The following is a 17,324-nucleotide window of genomic DNA, read 5'->3' on the forward strand; positions in this document are numbered from 1 at the left end:
TCACACAGCTGACAAGCGGCATATATTGTAGTATTCCGTATATTCCTGTGCCAGCAGAAATTTTTTCCTCTCCCGTTTCAATAATAGATTAAGATGTGTTTCTGTTAACCCTATTCTTCAGATGGGAAAAGAAAGGTCAAGATTATAGAGTTGGGTTTGAATATCAGAGACTCAATAACGAAGCCAAGATTAAGGCTCCGAGGTTTCGCTCCACTTAATACATTTATTGCACATACTCCCATTGGGTTTTTCTTCAAAGGTATTCTCTGTGGAAAAGGCAGACTTTGAACTTTATTTAAAATGGAAGGATTCCAAGAAGCTGATTAAATGGCCTCCAACTTATCTCTCAGCTATCGTCTCAGTTGTATAAATTGGACATTTATAAGGAAGGGACTGGTTTAAGGGATTGTTTTTGTTTCTTCGGCTTGGAATGTCATCAGAGATGTAATATGCCATACTTTGATGGTTTATGTCTGAGCATTCTTAATCAAGTTTGCTGCAATACCTGAAGTTGTTAAATCTCTGAAGAAGGTCCATCTGGAGCCTCACACACTCTTCATGAAATGTTTCTCTCTGACATGAATTGATTACATGTTAGCTTGGGCTTTGTGTTGGATTTCTCTGTTATTCTACTTGCACAAGGCCTGCCACGGTGACAGTAGGCCAAAAAAAGTCCCAAAAGCACAAAATAGATAGGAGGGGGATAGAAAGGGAGGAAGATTGCCTGCTGCCGCAGCTCTACCATCCAGTAGGTGTAGTCCCCAGACCAACCCAGGATCTGTGGGCTTCCTGTTGTCCTTTCTGGCCTGCAGGAAGAGTCTGAGCAGCTCCCGTCCCCCCACTCAGCTCCTGAACAACTTCCACTTGGTCTATAGCCACTGCAAACTCTTCAGTCACTAAATAGTAACCCTATAAAAGTTGTAAAGATCCGCTCTTGGTTCCTGGGATGCCTCACTCCTGACCCAGACTTCAGTAGAGTTCAGACCTTAGGTCTAGCCCAGTTGATTGATCAGTGGAATTTAACAAGTGCTGACTGTACGCAGAACCCTGCTCTAAGCGCTTTGGCAAGTATTAGAGAAAGTAGATATAATCCCTGTTCTCAAGGAGCTCACCACTTGGTGGGGAGATGAAACAGTGTGGCTCAGTGGCAAGAGCACAGGCTTGGGATTCAGAGGTCATGGGTTCTAATCCCGGCTCCACTCCATGTCTGCTGTGTGACCTTGGGCAAGTCACTTAACTTCTCTGAGCCTCAGTTACCTCATCCGTAAAATGGAGATTAAGACTGTGAGCTCCATGTGGGACAACCTGATCACCTTGTATCCCCCCCGCCAGTGCTTAGAACAGTGCTTTGCGCATAGTAAGTGCTTAACAAATGTCATCATCATTATTATGAAAGATCAATCAAGGCAGGCCTCCCGGAGGAGGCATGATTTTAATAGAGCCTTGAAGATGGGGAGAGTGGAGTCTGTCAAATATGAAGGAGGAGGGTGTTCCTGCCTGGAGGGAGGATGTGGGCAAGAGGTTGATGGGGAGAGAGATCCAATTAAAAGTCCGATTTCATTTTGAGCGGTACTTGGTTTTACGAGCTATCCCTGGCTTACCGGAACTCCGGAGGCTATAACTCATAGGCAACAGAGAGAAAATGGGCGTTGGGGAAGATGAAGGAAAAGGGGGCTAGCATTAGGAAGGAGCACGCCTAATTAATTCCCCCTTAAACTTCTACCTGACAATACCATTTCCTTCCTGTAGACTGAGGGTTGGAAGAGAAAAAAGGATTGTGTTTTGTGGCCCTGTTTGACCTGAGGGACATAATTTTGATTAGCAAAATGGCAGGTTTCAGTCCAGTGGGTGTCTTTGAGGGAATCTCTTCCTATTATCTGTCAACTCCTTTCTCCCTAAGGGGCGCTTCAGGTGCAAAAATATTCTCTCTTCACCTATTTGTTCAATTTTCTGGCAGGTAGTGAGGTTTTATACGAATTGTGCCCAGGGTCATTCACTGGCTTCCTTACCTCCTGGATATTTTTAGAGCTGCCATCAATGCCAGGTTTGATTGCTACTCCACTTCCTTCCCTGGAGTGAAGCCTAGCCATTGCGAAGTCATTACCTTGGGGACGCGGCTCAATTCCTCCATTACTGTCTCCTGTAAGTGCGGTTTGATGAGGAGGACTAATATGGAAACTCCTACCTGAACTCCAAGGGTTCACGGATACATTAGCTGGAAAAGCTGTTCACCATTACAGTGGGGAAGGCAGGCAGGCTTTTGGAAATTTGGACTCAGTACCTGACAGCTCATCAGAGGAGATAGATTGGATCAGCCTTGTGGAAATAATACCCCTGAGTTAATATGGAAAAATGTTTACCACTTGAAATGACTTAAAAATGCCATATCAATGTGTGGTCATTTCATTTAGTGGGAAATCATTAACTATTTAATTCATCTAGTGGGAAATCATTAATGTGGGGCCAATTCCCCAGGAATTGGGGAATTGGGGTCATGCCCAGACAGCAGCATTGCTGACAGCACCACAACTTGGGCACTGCCTTTGTTACCCACATAGGTAGTACATGGCCTTGTGAGAAAGAGGAGGGTTTGGGAGTCAGGAGACCTGGCTGCTAACTTCAGCTCCGTCACTTGCTTGCTGTGTGATCTTGGGTAAATCGCTTAACCTCTCTGGGCCTTAATTTCCTCATCTGTAAAATGAGAATGAGAGTGTAAGCCCCACATGGGACAGGGACTATGTACAACCTGATTAAGTTGGACCTTTCCCCACACTTAGAACAGTGCTTGGCACATAGTGCTTAACAAATACTATTATTATTATTATTTGGCCTTGTGAAAAAGCATAAGGTTTGGAAGTCAGGAGACCTGGCTGCTATCCTCAGTTCTGCCACTTGCTTGCTGTGTGACTTTGGGCAAATCACTTCACTTCTCCATGCCTCAATTTCCTCGTCCGTAAAATGGAGATTAAATACCTCTTAGACTATGAGTATCATTAACAACGGTGTTTACTGAACGCTCACTCTACACACTGTACTAAGCATTTGGGACAGGAACTGAGCCCAACCTGATTCCTCTCCCCCTCCTCCCCCCCATCCCCCTGCCTTATCTCCTTCCCCTCCCCACAGCACCTGTATATATGTATATATGCTTGTACATATTTATTACTCTATTTATTTATTTTATTTGTACATATTTATGCTTTTTATTTTATTTTTTTAATATGTTTTGTTTTGTTGTCTGTCTCCCCCTTCTAGACTGTGAGCCTGCTGCTGGGTAGGGACCGTCTCTATATGTTGCCAACTTGTACTTCCCAAGCGCTTAGTACAGTGCTCTGCACACAGTAAGTGCTCAATAAATACGATTGAATGAATGAATGAATGAATATTGCATATACCCCAGTGTTAACACAATGCTTGCCACATAGTAAACACTTAACCAATACTACAGTTATCAGTAGTAGTACCATCTGGCAATAGTTCTTCTTTAGGCACTACAGGGTCTATTTATCCTTAAAGAAATGCCCCATGTATTTGGCAGAAAATGAGATCCAGAGTTACACTGAAGAAGAGCATAAGTCACTACTAACATAGCCTACCCTGTGGAATATCCAGTTTAAGAGAATGTGGTACAGACTTTTCTCAGGGGGTGGTAATTTTGTTGCGAGGAACAGCATGCCTAGTGGAAATAACAATAATAATAATAGTGGTATTTGTTAAGTGCTAGCTCTGCTGGGTACTGTACTAAGCACTTGGGTAGATACAAGATAATCAGGTCCCACGTTGGGTTCATAGCCTAAGTAGGAGGGAGAACAGTTATTGACTCTCCATTTCACAGATGAGGGAACTGAGGCACAGATACATTAAATGACCTGCCCCAGGTCACACGGCAGATATGTGCCAGAGCAGGAACCAGAACCCAGGTCCTCTAACTCCCAGACCAGTGTTCTTTCTATTAGGCTACACTGTATGACCCAAGGAGTCAGAGGACCTGGGTCGTATCCTGCTTCTGCCACTTGTCTAGTGTGACCTTGGCCAAGTCAATTAACTTATCTGTGTCTCCCTTTCCTCATCCGTAAAAGGGAGATTCAATAACTGTTCCCCTTCTCTACTTAGACTGTGAATCTCATGTGGGACAGGGACTGGCACTGGCTCTGATTAATTTTCATCTTCCCCAGCACTTAGAAGAGTTCTTGACATGTACGAAGTGCTTAACAAATATAACAATAATAATTCATTATTTAATAATATGTATTGTTAAATAGATATTTATTTGTAGTAATTATAATAATACTTATTATTATTATTATTGATCCCCAGGAAATAAAATACAGTTTTTGGCTATATATCCTTGCATCCTAATAGGAACTCAATTTTGAAGGTCTGAAAATTTTACACAAACTCATACCTAATAAGATTGAACAAAACAAAAATGTTGCAAAATAGGGGGTAGTGTGACTGTAGTGGATGAAAAGTGATGAGAAGCAGCGTTGCCTAGTGGAAAGAGTTTGAGCCTGGGAGTCAGAAGCCTTGGATTCTAATCATAGCTTCTCCACTTGTCTTCTATATGACCTTGGGCAAGTCATTTCACTTCTCTATGTCTCATTTTGCAGATGGGGATTAAAACTGTGAGCTTTTATGTGGAAACAGGACTGTGTCCAACCCGATTATCTTTAGCTCTTTATGTCACCATCGAGTTCTCCCTTCTTCCAGCTCCACCCCTGATGGGGGCAGTTTGCACCTCGTGTAAAACAATGTGCTAACCTTAATGCACTTTGGCATATTGCTTCCTGTGGTTGCAGAAAAACAGGCTCCAGGCAAAGACCAAATAATAATTCATATTGTTTAATTCCTCCTATTTTTAAGGCTACTGATTCACCTAATAAATTCTGCTGTTTATTCCTATGTAAGGGATGCCAGGCTTGCAGCGCACACACACACACATCCCGTCCCCCCCCCCCTCCCCCTCACAGTCTGTACTCTGGAAGTGAGCCAGGCCACACTCCTGCAGTGCCTAGGTGGAGTGCTGAAGGAAAATAGGCCAAGCTAAAGACCCTGGAGTTAACGCAACCCTAGACCTACTTCTTGAGACTAACTCCTTTCAACATTAACTCGACCCCTAATCTACTTCCTAAACTGTCTCAACAAACATGACCCCCGGCCTTCTGCTTATCACATCCTGCCAAGGTGGAAGGATCCCCGATTCAGGGATTGGAGAAGAAAGAAAACTGGAGAAGAAAGGAAATTGGACTGTCATCTCAAATTGCCAAAAAACTGTGCAAACTATATAGATTAGGGCATTCCTGGAGAAGCTCGATGTTATGGTCAACAAGAATAGTATAACAGGAGGGGGGAACGAGACCAAAGTTATTCCTCACCATCATCCAAAGGGAAGCCAGGGAGAGCCCAAGCCCAGGGACCTCTTAGGCGTGGGATGCCCATGTTGCCCCGGCTCATTAAGGACCTGAATAGGGATGAGATTGACCACCTCACGATAGGAAAACTCTATGTCTGGGTTGGGTGGGGTATTGTTGAGTTCTTTGCTATAGCTGAATCTTTGATCTTCTGTTGATGCATGGGGTGGTATATTAAAGTATCTAGTTTCTGACCAAATTGCAGGGATCATTCCCTGGATTTCCCCAACACAGGAACCCTCTAATATAATCTTGGGCACCGAGGGAAGATTTAGGCTGTAAAGCAGCCTGCACAACTGGACAGCGGGGAAAACAGATTCCCTAAGGGCTGCAGACACTGGGCCACAGGCAAATGGAGATACTAATAACAACAACAATTGTGCTATTTGTTAAGCTCTTTTCATATGCCAAGCACTGGACTAAGTGCTGTAGTAGATACAAGGTAATCAGGTCCCACGTGGGACTCGCAGTCTAAGTAGCAGGGGAAATGAATACTGACTCCCCATTCTACAGATGAGGAAACTGAGGCACAAAGAAGTTCCAGAACTATTGTGCTTCTCTCCCAAGTCTCTGTGCTGATCTGAACTGTGGAGCCTGACAGTAGATGCTCAGGGGTAGAGAAGCTTAGGCCTTTAGAATAAAAGTACCAGAGAAGTAGCATGGCTTAGTGGAAAGAGCACGGGCCTGGGCATCAGAAGGGCCAGGGTTAATAAAAATAATTGTGGCATTTTTTAAGTGTTATGTGCCAACCACTGTTCTAAACACTGGGGTAGATACAAGACAGTCAGGTTGGACACCGCCCCTGTCCCACTTGGAGCTCACAGTTTCAATCCCCATTTTACAGATGAGGTAACTGAGGCACACTGGAGTTAGGTGAGTGTCTAAGGTCACCCAGACTGTAAACTCGTTGTGGGCAGGGAGTGTGTCTGTTTATTGTTATATTGTACTCTCCCGAGAGCTTGGTACAGTGCTGTGCTCATAGTAAGCGCTCAATAAATACAACTAAATGAATGAACAGCAGACATGTGGCAGAGCCGGAATTAGAACCCATGTCCTCCAACTCCCAGGCCCATGCTCTTTCCACTAGGCCATGCTGCTTCCTAATCTAATCCCACTTTTGCCACTTGACTACTGTGTGACCTAGGGAAAGTCACTTAACTTCACTTAACCTCATTTGTAAAAGGAGGATTAAGACTATGAGCCCTGTGTAGGACATGGACTGTGTCCAATCTGATTTTCTTGTCCCTTCCCCAGCACTTAGTTCAGTGCCTGACACATAGTAAGCACTTAAAAAATACCAAAAAAAAAAGAAGACACAAAGGGTTCTGTCCCAGTTTGCTTCAGACAAGGACAGGCCTGCCAAAAACTGAATTGTACAGTATAAGACCCTCTAGATTATAAAATTTCTGTGGGAGCAGGGATCACAGTGACAAATCTGTTGTACTCTCTGAAGTGCTTAGGACTGTGCACGGCACACAGTAAGCACTCAATAAATACAATTGATTGATTGATTGATCGATCAGTGGTCACCCTAGCTTCTTGGATCCTTACTCTATTTACAGACATGACTTAGGCTGGAGGGAATGAAGAAAAGATAGAGCTGGTTACCATGGCCCTCAGACAGGATTCAAACAATCCTCCTCAATAAAAAAAGTCTGCAAAAGCCTGAGATGATAAAGCCATATGGTTTGAGGTTTAAGGCATTTGAATGACTGAACTATTTAACATAAAGTAGCTGTGGTATTAATGAACTGGCAGTTAGAATGGAGGATTAAAAGAAAAATCTCTATTAGCATGATTAATTCATCCAGAAACAAGTCTAACTGGCCCAGCTAATAAGGAAGTGCCTGAGAAGGAAACAAAATCTCAACAAGAAGGGGAGTCTGGCACAAGAGCCAAAAATAGCAAGAAGATCACTGCCTCTTAAGCCATAACTTACACAGTAAGCGCTCAATAAATACAATTGAATGAATGAATGAATAACTGGCTCTAGCCAACTAATTGGGAAGTAGGACACTTTTTAGTATACTAGCCAACCTGCTAGGTCAGAGGAGTCTGTGAAAAGCGGGTTTTTTTTGCCAAGTCTTTTGAGCAAAATAAAGTCCCCTTCCTTCAGCAACAGCAACCGAAGTGCCGATTTATTAAACTTCACTGTGTGCAGGACACCACCTGGGGAAAGTACAATGGAAGTAAAACACAACTCTGGCCTCTATCTAATAGGAGGATAATGAATACAAATTGCTCATACACAATAGATTAAAAAGTTAGAGCATAGATACAAGGACAAAAGCAAGAATAGGCAATTAAATGCAGAGATAGGCACTTGAGTCCTCATGTGACTGATGGGTGTGGGCAGTGGCTAAAACAGGGAAGGTCTGGAGTGAGGTTCAGTTAGAAGGTTACCTTGGGAGAAGCAAAGAATGACTGTGAGTCCCATGTGGAATAAGGACTGTGTCTTATCATTATCTTGTACTTTTCCCAGTAATAATAATAATAATTGTGGTATTTATTAGGTGCTTACTATGTGTCAAGCCCTGTTCTAAGTGTTGGAGTAGATACAAGGTACTCATGTTGGACACAGTCCCTGTCACACATGGGTCTCACAGTCTCCATCCCCATTTTACAGATGAGGTAGCTGAGGCACAGAGAAGTGACGAGAAGTGACTTGCCCACGGTTACATAGCGGACATGTGGCAGAGCCGGGATTAGAACCCATATGCTTCTTAGTTCGATACATGGCACACAGTGAGTGCTTATTATGTGCTAAGCACTGTTCTAACAGCTGAGGTAGATATAAGGCAATCAGGTTGCACCAAATGGGGCTCGCAGTCTTAGTCCCCATTTTACAGATGAGGTAACTGAGGCACAGAGAAGTTAAGTCATAGAGGTCATACAGCAGGCAACTGGCAAAGCTGAGATTAGAACCCAGATTCCTTGATTCGCAAGCCCATGCTCTTTACCCTAGGCAACACTGCTGCTTTTTACCAATAAGTCAATCAATCATATTCACTGAGCATTTACTCTGTGCAGAACACCACACTAAGCACTTGGGAGACTACAATATAACAGAGTCAGAAGGCACATTTCCTGTCCACAATGAGCTTTGCTTTTTTTATTTAGCCTTTATATATTCCTCTCACCATTTCTGCTCAGCAACAGTCACCCACTTGTACCATCACAGCCAAGAGCTGATTAAGGACAAATTGCTGACAAGTCATTTGTTGCAATCAATCAATCAATCAATTGTATTTATTGAGCGCTTACTGTGTGCAGAGCACTGTATTAAGCGCTTGGGAAGTACAAGTTGGCAACATATAGAGACAGTCCCTACCCAACAGTGGGCTCACAGTCTAAAAGGGGGAGACAGAGAACAAAACCAAACATACTAACAAAATAAAATAAAAAGAATAGAGACACTGCTTGCAGAGACAAGCGGTGTGGCTTAGTGAAAAGAGCCCCAGCTTGGGAGTCAGAGGTTGTGCGTTCTAATCCCAGCTCCACCACTCGTCTGCTGTATGACCTTGGGCAAGCCGCTTAACTTCTCTGTGCCTCAGATACCTCATCTGTAAAATGGGGATGAAGACTGTGAGTCCCAGGGGGGACAACTTCATTACCTTGAATCTACCCCAGTGCTTAGAACAGTGCTTGGCTCATAGTAAGCGCTTAAAAAATATCATCACTAATTTCTCTAGACTGTGAGCCCGTTGTTGGGCAGGGATTGTCTCTATTTGCTGCTGAATCGTACTTTCCAAGCGCCTAGTACACAGTACGCGCTCAGTAAATACGATTGAGTGAAACTGTGACATCACAAAAATGCTTGCTGACTAGCACCTAAAATCAGGCCTGCTGTGTGGGAGGGGACAGGGTGGGGGCCTGAGTATTGACAGGGGAATCTCTGAGCTGGGATTTGCACCGTACAAATGATATCCTGCGACTTTAGGACCTTCCCCAGGATCGTGTCTGTCTCCGGGGTCACAGCAGAGTGAAAGGCCTTGAGTGATCAACCAGAAGTTGAGCAGTTAAGACGACTCTGATCGGTTTTAGTGCGATCGCCCTGGAGCTGAGCTGCTGCAGAGGCAGAGAGAAGGAGGGAGAAAGGAAGAAAAGAAAAAGGAGAGAGGGAGGGAGCAGTAGTAGCAGGGTGATCACATGAGTGTCACAAGGGGAAGGAGGTAGAGGAAGCACCCGACCAGGAAGGACCCGCAGAGACAGCGGTTCTGTAAGTAAAGGACCAAAAAACTAAACGCTTTGCAACTGGGGCAGAGGGAAAAGGCAGGGATGAAAGCCCTCTCGGGGAAAAACAAAACAAACAGCTCAAAGATTAGCACAATCCTGGCAGAAAGCAAAATATATATATATATATATATATATATATATATATATGGTGAAATGTGTTTGTTTCAGCAGTAAGCCTGCAGGAGATGGAGAGGTATCAATGAATCTGAAAGTACAAGGGGAGGCTGGTTAAAATGAAAGCAGTGGCGGTTTGTTTTGTTTTTTGTTTTTATCCAAAAGAGTAAAGAGAAATGCTGAAACAGCCACTTGGAAGTTTTGCCAGCAGGGAAAAAAAATTCAAACTCAGTAGATGTTAATAAATACACCCGAGCGCAAGTGGCATGGCAAGAAAATAACAGTGGCATAAAGCTTACGTTTAATGAGTGATGCGTGAAGCCCCTTCAAACCTGTGACCACGTCAGTACCGAATATCGGAATATTGGGAATATCAAAATATTGTACCAAGAATTCTTTTGAAAAGTATGGTACAAGATAAAGGCCAGTAAATATTAATCTTTTTAATCAAAACTCCAAATTTATATGATATATATTAATAACAACAATGGTATTTGTTAAGTACTTACTATGTGCCAAGCACTGTACTAAGCGCCAGGGTAGATACAAGGTAGTCAGGTTGTGTGGCTCACAGTTTTAATCCCCATTTTACAGAAGTAACTGAGGCACAGAGAAGTTAAGCAACTTGCCCAAAGAGATACAGCAGACAAGTGGCTGGAAACCATCCCTATCTGATTTAAAAACTGACCAGATAGGGACTTATTTTTTTCTTGGGAGTGACATCAGTTCTCTTGGTGTTCCATATTGAAATTAGCTGACATCATAATCCTTTTCATTACTGGATAAGAACTCTGGGCAAGGTTGCTATCCTTTTTTAAAATGGTATTTGTTGAGCACTTACTATGTGCTAGGCACTGTTCTAAGCGCTGGTATAGATACAAGGTAAGCAGGTTGGACATAGTCCATGTCTCATATGGGGCTTACAGTCGTAATCCCCATTTTACAGATGAGGTAACTGAGATACAGAGAAGTTAAGTGACTTGCCCAAGGTCACACATAGACAAGTGGTGGAATCAGGATTATTATTAATAATAATAATAATATTAATGACATTTGTTAAGTGCTGTGTGCCAAGCACTGTCCTAAGCACTAGAACCCAGGTTCTTCTGACTCCCAAGCCTGTGCTCTACTAAATGGGCCACACTGCTTCTATTCATTGCAGATACGAACTATAAATTAAATATGATATTCTTATTTTTAACTTATTATCTAGGTGAAGTGTGGGAATACTTCATATTTCAGATGAATCTGACTTCCATCCCTGAGAAACATTTTGAATGATCTTTTGGGGTTTTACGTCAATATACTGCAGTCTGTGTATTTGTGGCCTTCAGATCTCATTAAAACTTATGAATTGAGCCTATTAGTCAAAATAGTTGCCCCCCCCCCCCATGTTCTGAATGGAGTCATATCTAACTAGAAAGGCAAAAGTATGAAAAACGGAGGTGTGAGTCATTCAAGGAGAAAGACTATCACCAATCTGTAATTATCACTATACCATGTGTCCCAAACCCTGTGATTAAGAGCCTGCCTTCCATCCTTGATAGCAACTGCCCTTTTAATCCTTTATTAGCTAATAATAATAATGGTATTAAGTGCTTACTATGTGCCGAGCACTCTTCTAAGCACTAGGGTGCTTAGCACAAGGATCAGGTTATCCCATGTGGGGTTCACAGTCTTAATCCCCATTTTACAGTTGAGGTAACTGAGGCACAGAGAAGTTAAGTGACTTGCCCAAAGTCACACAGCGGATAAGCGGTGGAACTGGGATTTGAACCCATGACCCATGACTCCCAAGCCCAGGCTCTTTCCACTTAACCATGCTGCTTAAAGTCTCCCCAGAATTCCACCTGTTCAGTGAGGTGGTTCAGAGGCTCAGTTAGTTCAGGGGCTCATGTGGCAATAGGAGGCAAGGTCTAAAGCAATGATTATTCCTTAAAGGAACACGACTTTGATAGCGTACATTGGATTTCTAGAGAGCATTATCTTATCTAAAGCCTTAATCCCTGGTCATTTGTCCTTATTTTCATCTAAATGATTCCTAGAACTCAGTACCGAATTACAAATAGAACTAACTGGGTCATTACAGAGTCAGAGGACATGGGTTCTAATTCCGGTTCTGCTCCATGTCTGCTGTGTGACCTTGGGTAAGTCACTTAACTTATTTGTGCCTCAGTTCCCTCATCTGCAAAATGGGGATTCACTACCTGTTCTCCCTCATTCTTAGACTGTGAGCCCCATGTGGGACCTGATTATCTTGTAGCTACTCCAATGCTTAGTACAGTGCTTGGTGCATAGTAAGCAATTAACGAATACCATGATTATTATTATTACTGCTATCATTTGTCCTCAAACCACCCCTCCTCATCTACTCATTATTATCCGTATATTTAATATGTGTCAAGCACTGTTCTAAGCACTGGAGTAGAACAAGTTAATTAGGTCAGACAGAGTCCCTCTCTCACATGGGACTCACAGTCCAAATAGGAAGGAGAGCAAGGATTGAATCCCCATTTTACAGATGAGGAAACTGAGGCACAGAGAAATTAAGAGACTTGCCCAAGGTCACTCAGCAGGCAACTGGCAGAGCTGGGTTAGAACCCAGGTCCTTTGACTCTCAGGCCTGTGCTTTTTCTACTTGGCCACCCTGCTTCTCTTGTGCTACTTCAAAAATAATAATAATAATAGTGTGGAGAGGGGTGGTGTGAGGATAAACCCCTGTAGTGATCCAGTTAGTCATGTTTATATCATTATTGTTGTAATATGTGTTAAGTGCTTACTGTGTGCCAAGCAGTGTACTAATTGCTGTGGTAAAATACAAAATAAGCAGATTAGACCGTCTCTGTTCCAGTTGGGGGGCAGAGGGAGATCAGGTATCTTATCTCCCTGAGGAATTTGAGGCCCATAGACATGAATTAACTTTCCAAGGTCACACAGCAGGTAGTCGATGGAGCCAAGATTAGAACCCAGGTCCCCTGACTCATTCCGCTAAGCCACACTGCTTTTCTGGGTTTGTTGTGTTTTTTTTTTTTTTTGCTGTGGCAACTTTTGGGACTTAAAAATAACCTTGGCAGTAATAGGGAGTGAGTGCACTACAGAGCCCAAGATAACTCACCAACACAAGTTCTTTCTGTGCCTTAGTCTGGACCTGCTATAATCTCTTGCAAAAATGCAGTCAGATCTTCGAGGTTCATAGGACCCTGTTCTCCCTAAGAGTGCACCTGATTCTACAGTCAGAGCTCTGTTAGAAAGAATTCCTACATTCAGTAAGCAGAAGCAAGTTCAGGAATAACCACTTCTTGCCCTTTTCTTGCTGCATGCCTGCTTGCCCGGCATACCCAGGGCCCTGGAAGGAACGTGACTGGCAGCGGCTAGCAACTCCAAGTGGCTCTGCCCAAATCACTGGCATTGCCCAAACCACTGGTGCTGCAATCAATTTCTTTGTTCAGTTTCTCAAAGTCTTTGTGTTTGAACCAAGGCTCATCCTTCTATATTGGCAGGAAGCTGCCCTCGCACATATATCACTCTCCTACGTGCGTGGCGTTGACAAAGAAGGGTGGTGTTTCTTGAGGACCCAGAGACAAACTTTTTCTATTAAAGACAAGGGGAAGAGGGAAACATAGGCTTTTGTGTAAGATTTCCCCCTTCCCTGAGGAAATGCTACCATTTTTCTGATGCCGCCCTCAATCCCAAACTATGTAGCTTCTGGGATGAGGCTTCATTGCTGATGACGTTAGCTTTGTGGGAGTGGAATAGAAACATGACTTTAGGTATGCCTGTGGCTCAGCAAGCTTATGTTATCTCATTTTATTGGCAGATCAATCAATCAGTGGTATTTATTGAGTGTTTACTGTGTGCAGAGCACTATACCGAGCCTTTGGGATAATACAATACAGACAGTTAGTAGACATGTTCTCTGCCCACATGGAGCTTATAGCCTAGAGGAATTTTTTTGGCTTTTTGAGGTACAACATGGCCAATGGAAAGAGCACAGGCCTTGAAGTCAGGAGACCTGGGTTTTATTCCCAGCTCTGCTTCTTGATTGCTTTATGGCCTTGGACAAGTCATTTAATTTCTCTAGGCTTCAGTTTCCTTTTCTGTAAAATGGGAATAAAATTACCTGTTCTCTTTTGCCCTTAGAAGGTCAGCCCCATGTAGGTAAGGGACTGTGTCATCCGATTATATTGCATCTATGACAGTGCTTAACATAGTACCTGGCACTTAGTGAGTCCTTAGCAGATACCGCTATTATTATTATTATCCTTTAATTTCCACACTCCTTTTCTGGTCTTTCATTTCAGGAGCTAAGATGACAAGCTTGGAGCCTAGCAGTAACAGTTCCTCTACCAACAGTGGACCGGATCTAAGTATCGGTTTTATCTCCTCTTCTGTAGCTGTCTTCTTGTTTGGATCAAACTTTGTACCAGTTAAGAAATATGATACTGGTGATGGTAAATATTCCTCCTTTCTTTCCCCCTAAAGCTACTTTCAGACAGGCATTTTTCATTGGAAAACAAACAGTAATGAAACTTTGTTGTTCCTGCATGACCCCTCGGGAAGGGAATATATAGTTGTCTTCCTTACCCGAGGAAGATGTCACTGATGATGGTAAAATTCACCTACCGGTGCATGTGTGAGACTGAAAAGGCCAATGTGAAACCCACAAAAGAACCCACAACCCTGGGCTACTGTGAACACAAACAGGCTGTTTCTTGTTGTCTCATCTTGTAATTTACTTATTTATATTAATGACCGTCTCTCCCTCTAAACTGTAAGCTTGTTGAGGGCAGGGAATGTATCTATTGTTGTATTCTCCCAAGCGCTTAATACACAGATCTGCACACTGTGCTCAATAAATATGATTGACTGAATGACTGACTGATGTTGCAGCACGTTGTTCTGTTTTAGTTTTGCCTCCTCATCTCCTGTTCCTTATGAAGCTAGTGCTCAAACAGAGCAGTTCCTTTGTTACTGCAGAGGGCCATGTGGGTCTGTCTATGGTCACTGACAACTTTCAACAAGGATACAGCATTTTCTGAGACTTTCTTTTACTGTTCCCTTAAAATGTTGCTTCTTGTTCTCCTTGCTTCAGTCAGTTGTATTTAGTGAGCACCATACTAAGCGCTCAATAAATTCCATTGATTGAGTTTTCCCAATTTCAGCACACCATCCAACAGCTGTATGGGTACCCTGCTATCATTCATTTTCCTTCTATATCTCATCCTAACATTGCTTCATTGCTTCGAAACTGGCTTTTTGTTCCAGAATTTCAGTTGTGATTCTGTTTGGTGTCCTGTCTTGCCAGCGCTGTGGGCAGGGAATATGTTTGGTTATATTGTTACATTGTACTCTCCTAAACGCTTAGTACAGTGCCCTGCACAAAGTAAGCGCTCAATAAATACTATTGACTGTGATAATTGAAGCTGGTGGGATGGCTCAAGGGCTTGAGTGATCTAGAATCAGGGAAGAAAACAGCAAACTTGCCTTCCAAATCTGAGATAGACGTGGAAGGCAGGCCTGCTTTAGGAGGAGGCTTTAAATGAACATCTTGGGGCTCAGGATTTGAGCTACCTCTGAGAGCTGTGGTCTCAGGGCCACTTTGTCTCAGAGGAGAGTGTGCTTTCCCTCATCCAGAACCTTTGGACCCAACTCTACCAGGTGAGAAAATGGCCCGTGGATCTTCTACTCCCACTGTTCCATTTTTTTATGGTATTTTTTAAACACTGACTATGCGCCAGACCCCTCTCAGGGTTGCATCTGGAGAGTTTCCAGTACTTTACCAGTCACGACTTCAGGAGGGAGAGTCAAGCAGAGTCATACCCATTCCATTCCTAGCTCGGGCAGTGGCTAGTGAGTGGAAGGCAATCTGCTACAAGTCAAAACTCACTGTGTTTGGCAGCAGCGGCATGGGAGAGAGTCGAAGGCAGAGACTCATTTACTGTGCGGAAGGAGGCAGTGGTAAACCACTTCTGTATTTTTATCAAGAAAACTCTGTGGATACACTACCAGAATGATTGCAGATGAAAATGAGGCTTCTGAGAGAGATGTGTCTGTGGCGTTGCTATTGGTCGGACACGACTCGACAGCGTAATAATAATAATGATGGCATTTATTAAGCACTTACTATGTGCAAAGCACTGTTCTAAGCTCTAGGGAAGTTATAAGGTGATCAGGTTGTCCCATGGGGGCTCACAGTCTTAATCCCCATTTTACAGATGAGGAAACTGAGGCCCAGAGAAGTGAAGTGACTTGCCCAAAGTCACACAGCTGGCAATTGGCGGAGCCAGGATTTGAACCCATGACCTCCGACTCCAAAGCCCGGGCTCTTTACACTGAGCCATGCTGCTTCTCTAAGCATAAGACAACAACATAAGACAACAACAGCAGTGCACCAGCCACTGTATTAAGCATTGAAGGAGATTCAAGATAATCAAGTTGGACATGGTCCTTGTCCCACAGGGCTCACAGTCTTAATCCCCATTTTACAGATGAGGTAACTGAGGCCCAGAGAAGTTAAGTGAGTTGCCCAATGTCACACAGCAGACAAGTGGTGGATATAGGGTTAGAACCCGTGTCCTTCCAACTCCCAGGCCCGTGCTCTTTCCATTGGGCCATGCTGTTATTTTCTCCCATCAACTCTAGGGATGGGACAAGATATCAAATCCCTAGGGCTCTGGGAAAAGGATTCAAATTCCCAGCCAAGTTTCTCTCTCATGCTGGCAGAGCAAAGAAGGCCCAACAATGTTTATGCAATCAATCAGTAGCTGCGTGACTCAATGGAAACAGCCCGGGGTTGGGAGTCAGAGGTCATGGGATCAAATCCCGGCTCCACCAACTGTCAGCTGTGTGACTTTGGGCAAATCACTTAACTTCTCTGGGCCTCAGTGACCTCATCTGTAAAATAGGGATTAATACTGTGAACCCCCCGTGGGACAACCTGATCACCTTGTAATCTCCCCAGCACTTAGAAAAGTGCTTGGCACCTAGTAAGTGCTTAATAAATGCTATTATTATTACTATTAGAGAAGCAGCATGGCTCAGTGGAAAGAGCACGGGCTTGGGAGTCAGAGGTCATGGGTTCAAATCCCGACTCCGCCAATTGCCAGCTGTGTGACTTTGGGCAAGCCGCTTAACTTCTCTGTGCCTCAGTTACCTCATCTGTAAAATGGGGATTAAGGCTGTGAGCCCCACGTGGGACAACATGATCACCTTGATCACCTTGTGTCTTCCCCAGTGCTTAGAACAGTGCTATGTACATAGTAAGTGCTTAGCAAATGCCATTATTATTATTATTATTAAGCACTTGCTATGTGTGAAACACTGTCCTCAGCATGTGGGAGCACACTAGACTTTAGAGTTAGTAGCCATAATATAGAGTTAGGCACAGTACCTGTCCTCAAGGATTTTATAATCTAGGGGTCACTAGGAGAAAAAAACAACAACAGGAATCTCTCCCTCTCAAGGGAGAGGCATCAGAACCTGGACTGGGGATTTGTGTATGTTCCTATATCCCAAGCCCCAACTGTGCAGTCAATAGTATATTATTGAGTGCTTACTCTGTGT

The 17,324-nt window shown here is 43.5% G+C and overlaps 1 protein-coding gene and 1 non-coding gene across 2 annotated transcripts in view; both read left to right on the forward strand.

Moving 5' to 3' along the window:
* The first annotated feature begins 9,299 nt into the window (after positions 1-9,299).
* Positions 9,300-17,324, forward strand: part of TMEM144 (transmembrane protein 144) — a 37,866-nt gene continuing 29,841 nt past the window's right edge. Inside the window, exons 1-2 of the mRNA XM_038755148.1 lie at positions 9,300-9,630; positions 14,063-14,212. Coding sequence (XP_038611076.1) covers positions 14,071-14,212 — 142 coding nt within the window. The 5' untranslated portion in view covers positions 9,300-9,630; positions 14,063-14,070. The remainder of the gene's footprint in view (positions 9,631-14,062; positions 14,213-17,324) is intronic.
* Positions 15,501-15,638, forward strand: LOC119936022. The gene has a single exon (XR_005453617.1). It is a non-coding gene; the product is annotated as a small nucleolar RNA SNORA7 (small nucleolar RNA).

Source organism: Tachyglossus aculeatus, chromosome 12 (genome assembly GCF_015852505.1).
Source record: "Tachyglossus aculeatus isolate mTacAcu1 chromosome 12, mTacAcu1.pri, whole genome shotgun sequence".
In the NCBI taxonomy this organism is placed as follows: domain Eukaryota; kingdom Metazoa; phylum Chordata; class Mammalia; order Monotremata; family Tachyglossidae; genus Tachyglossus; species Tachyglossus aculeatus.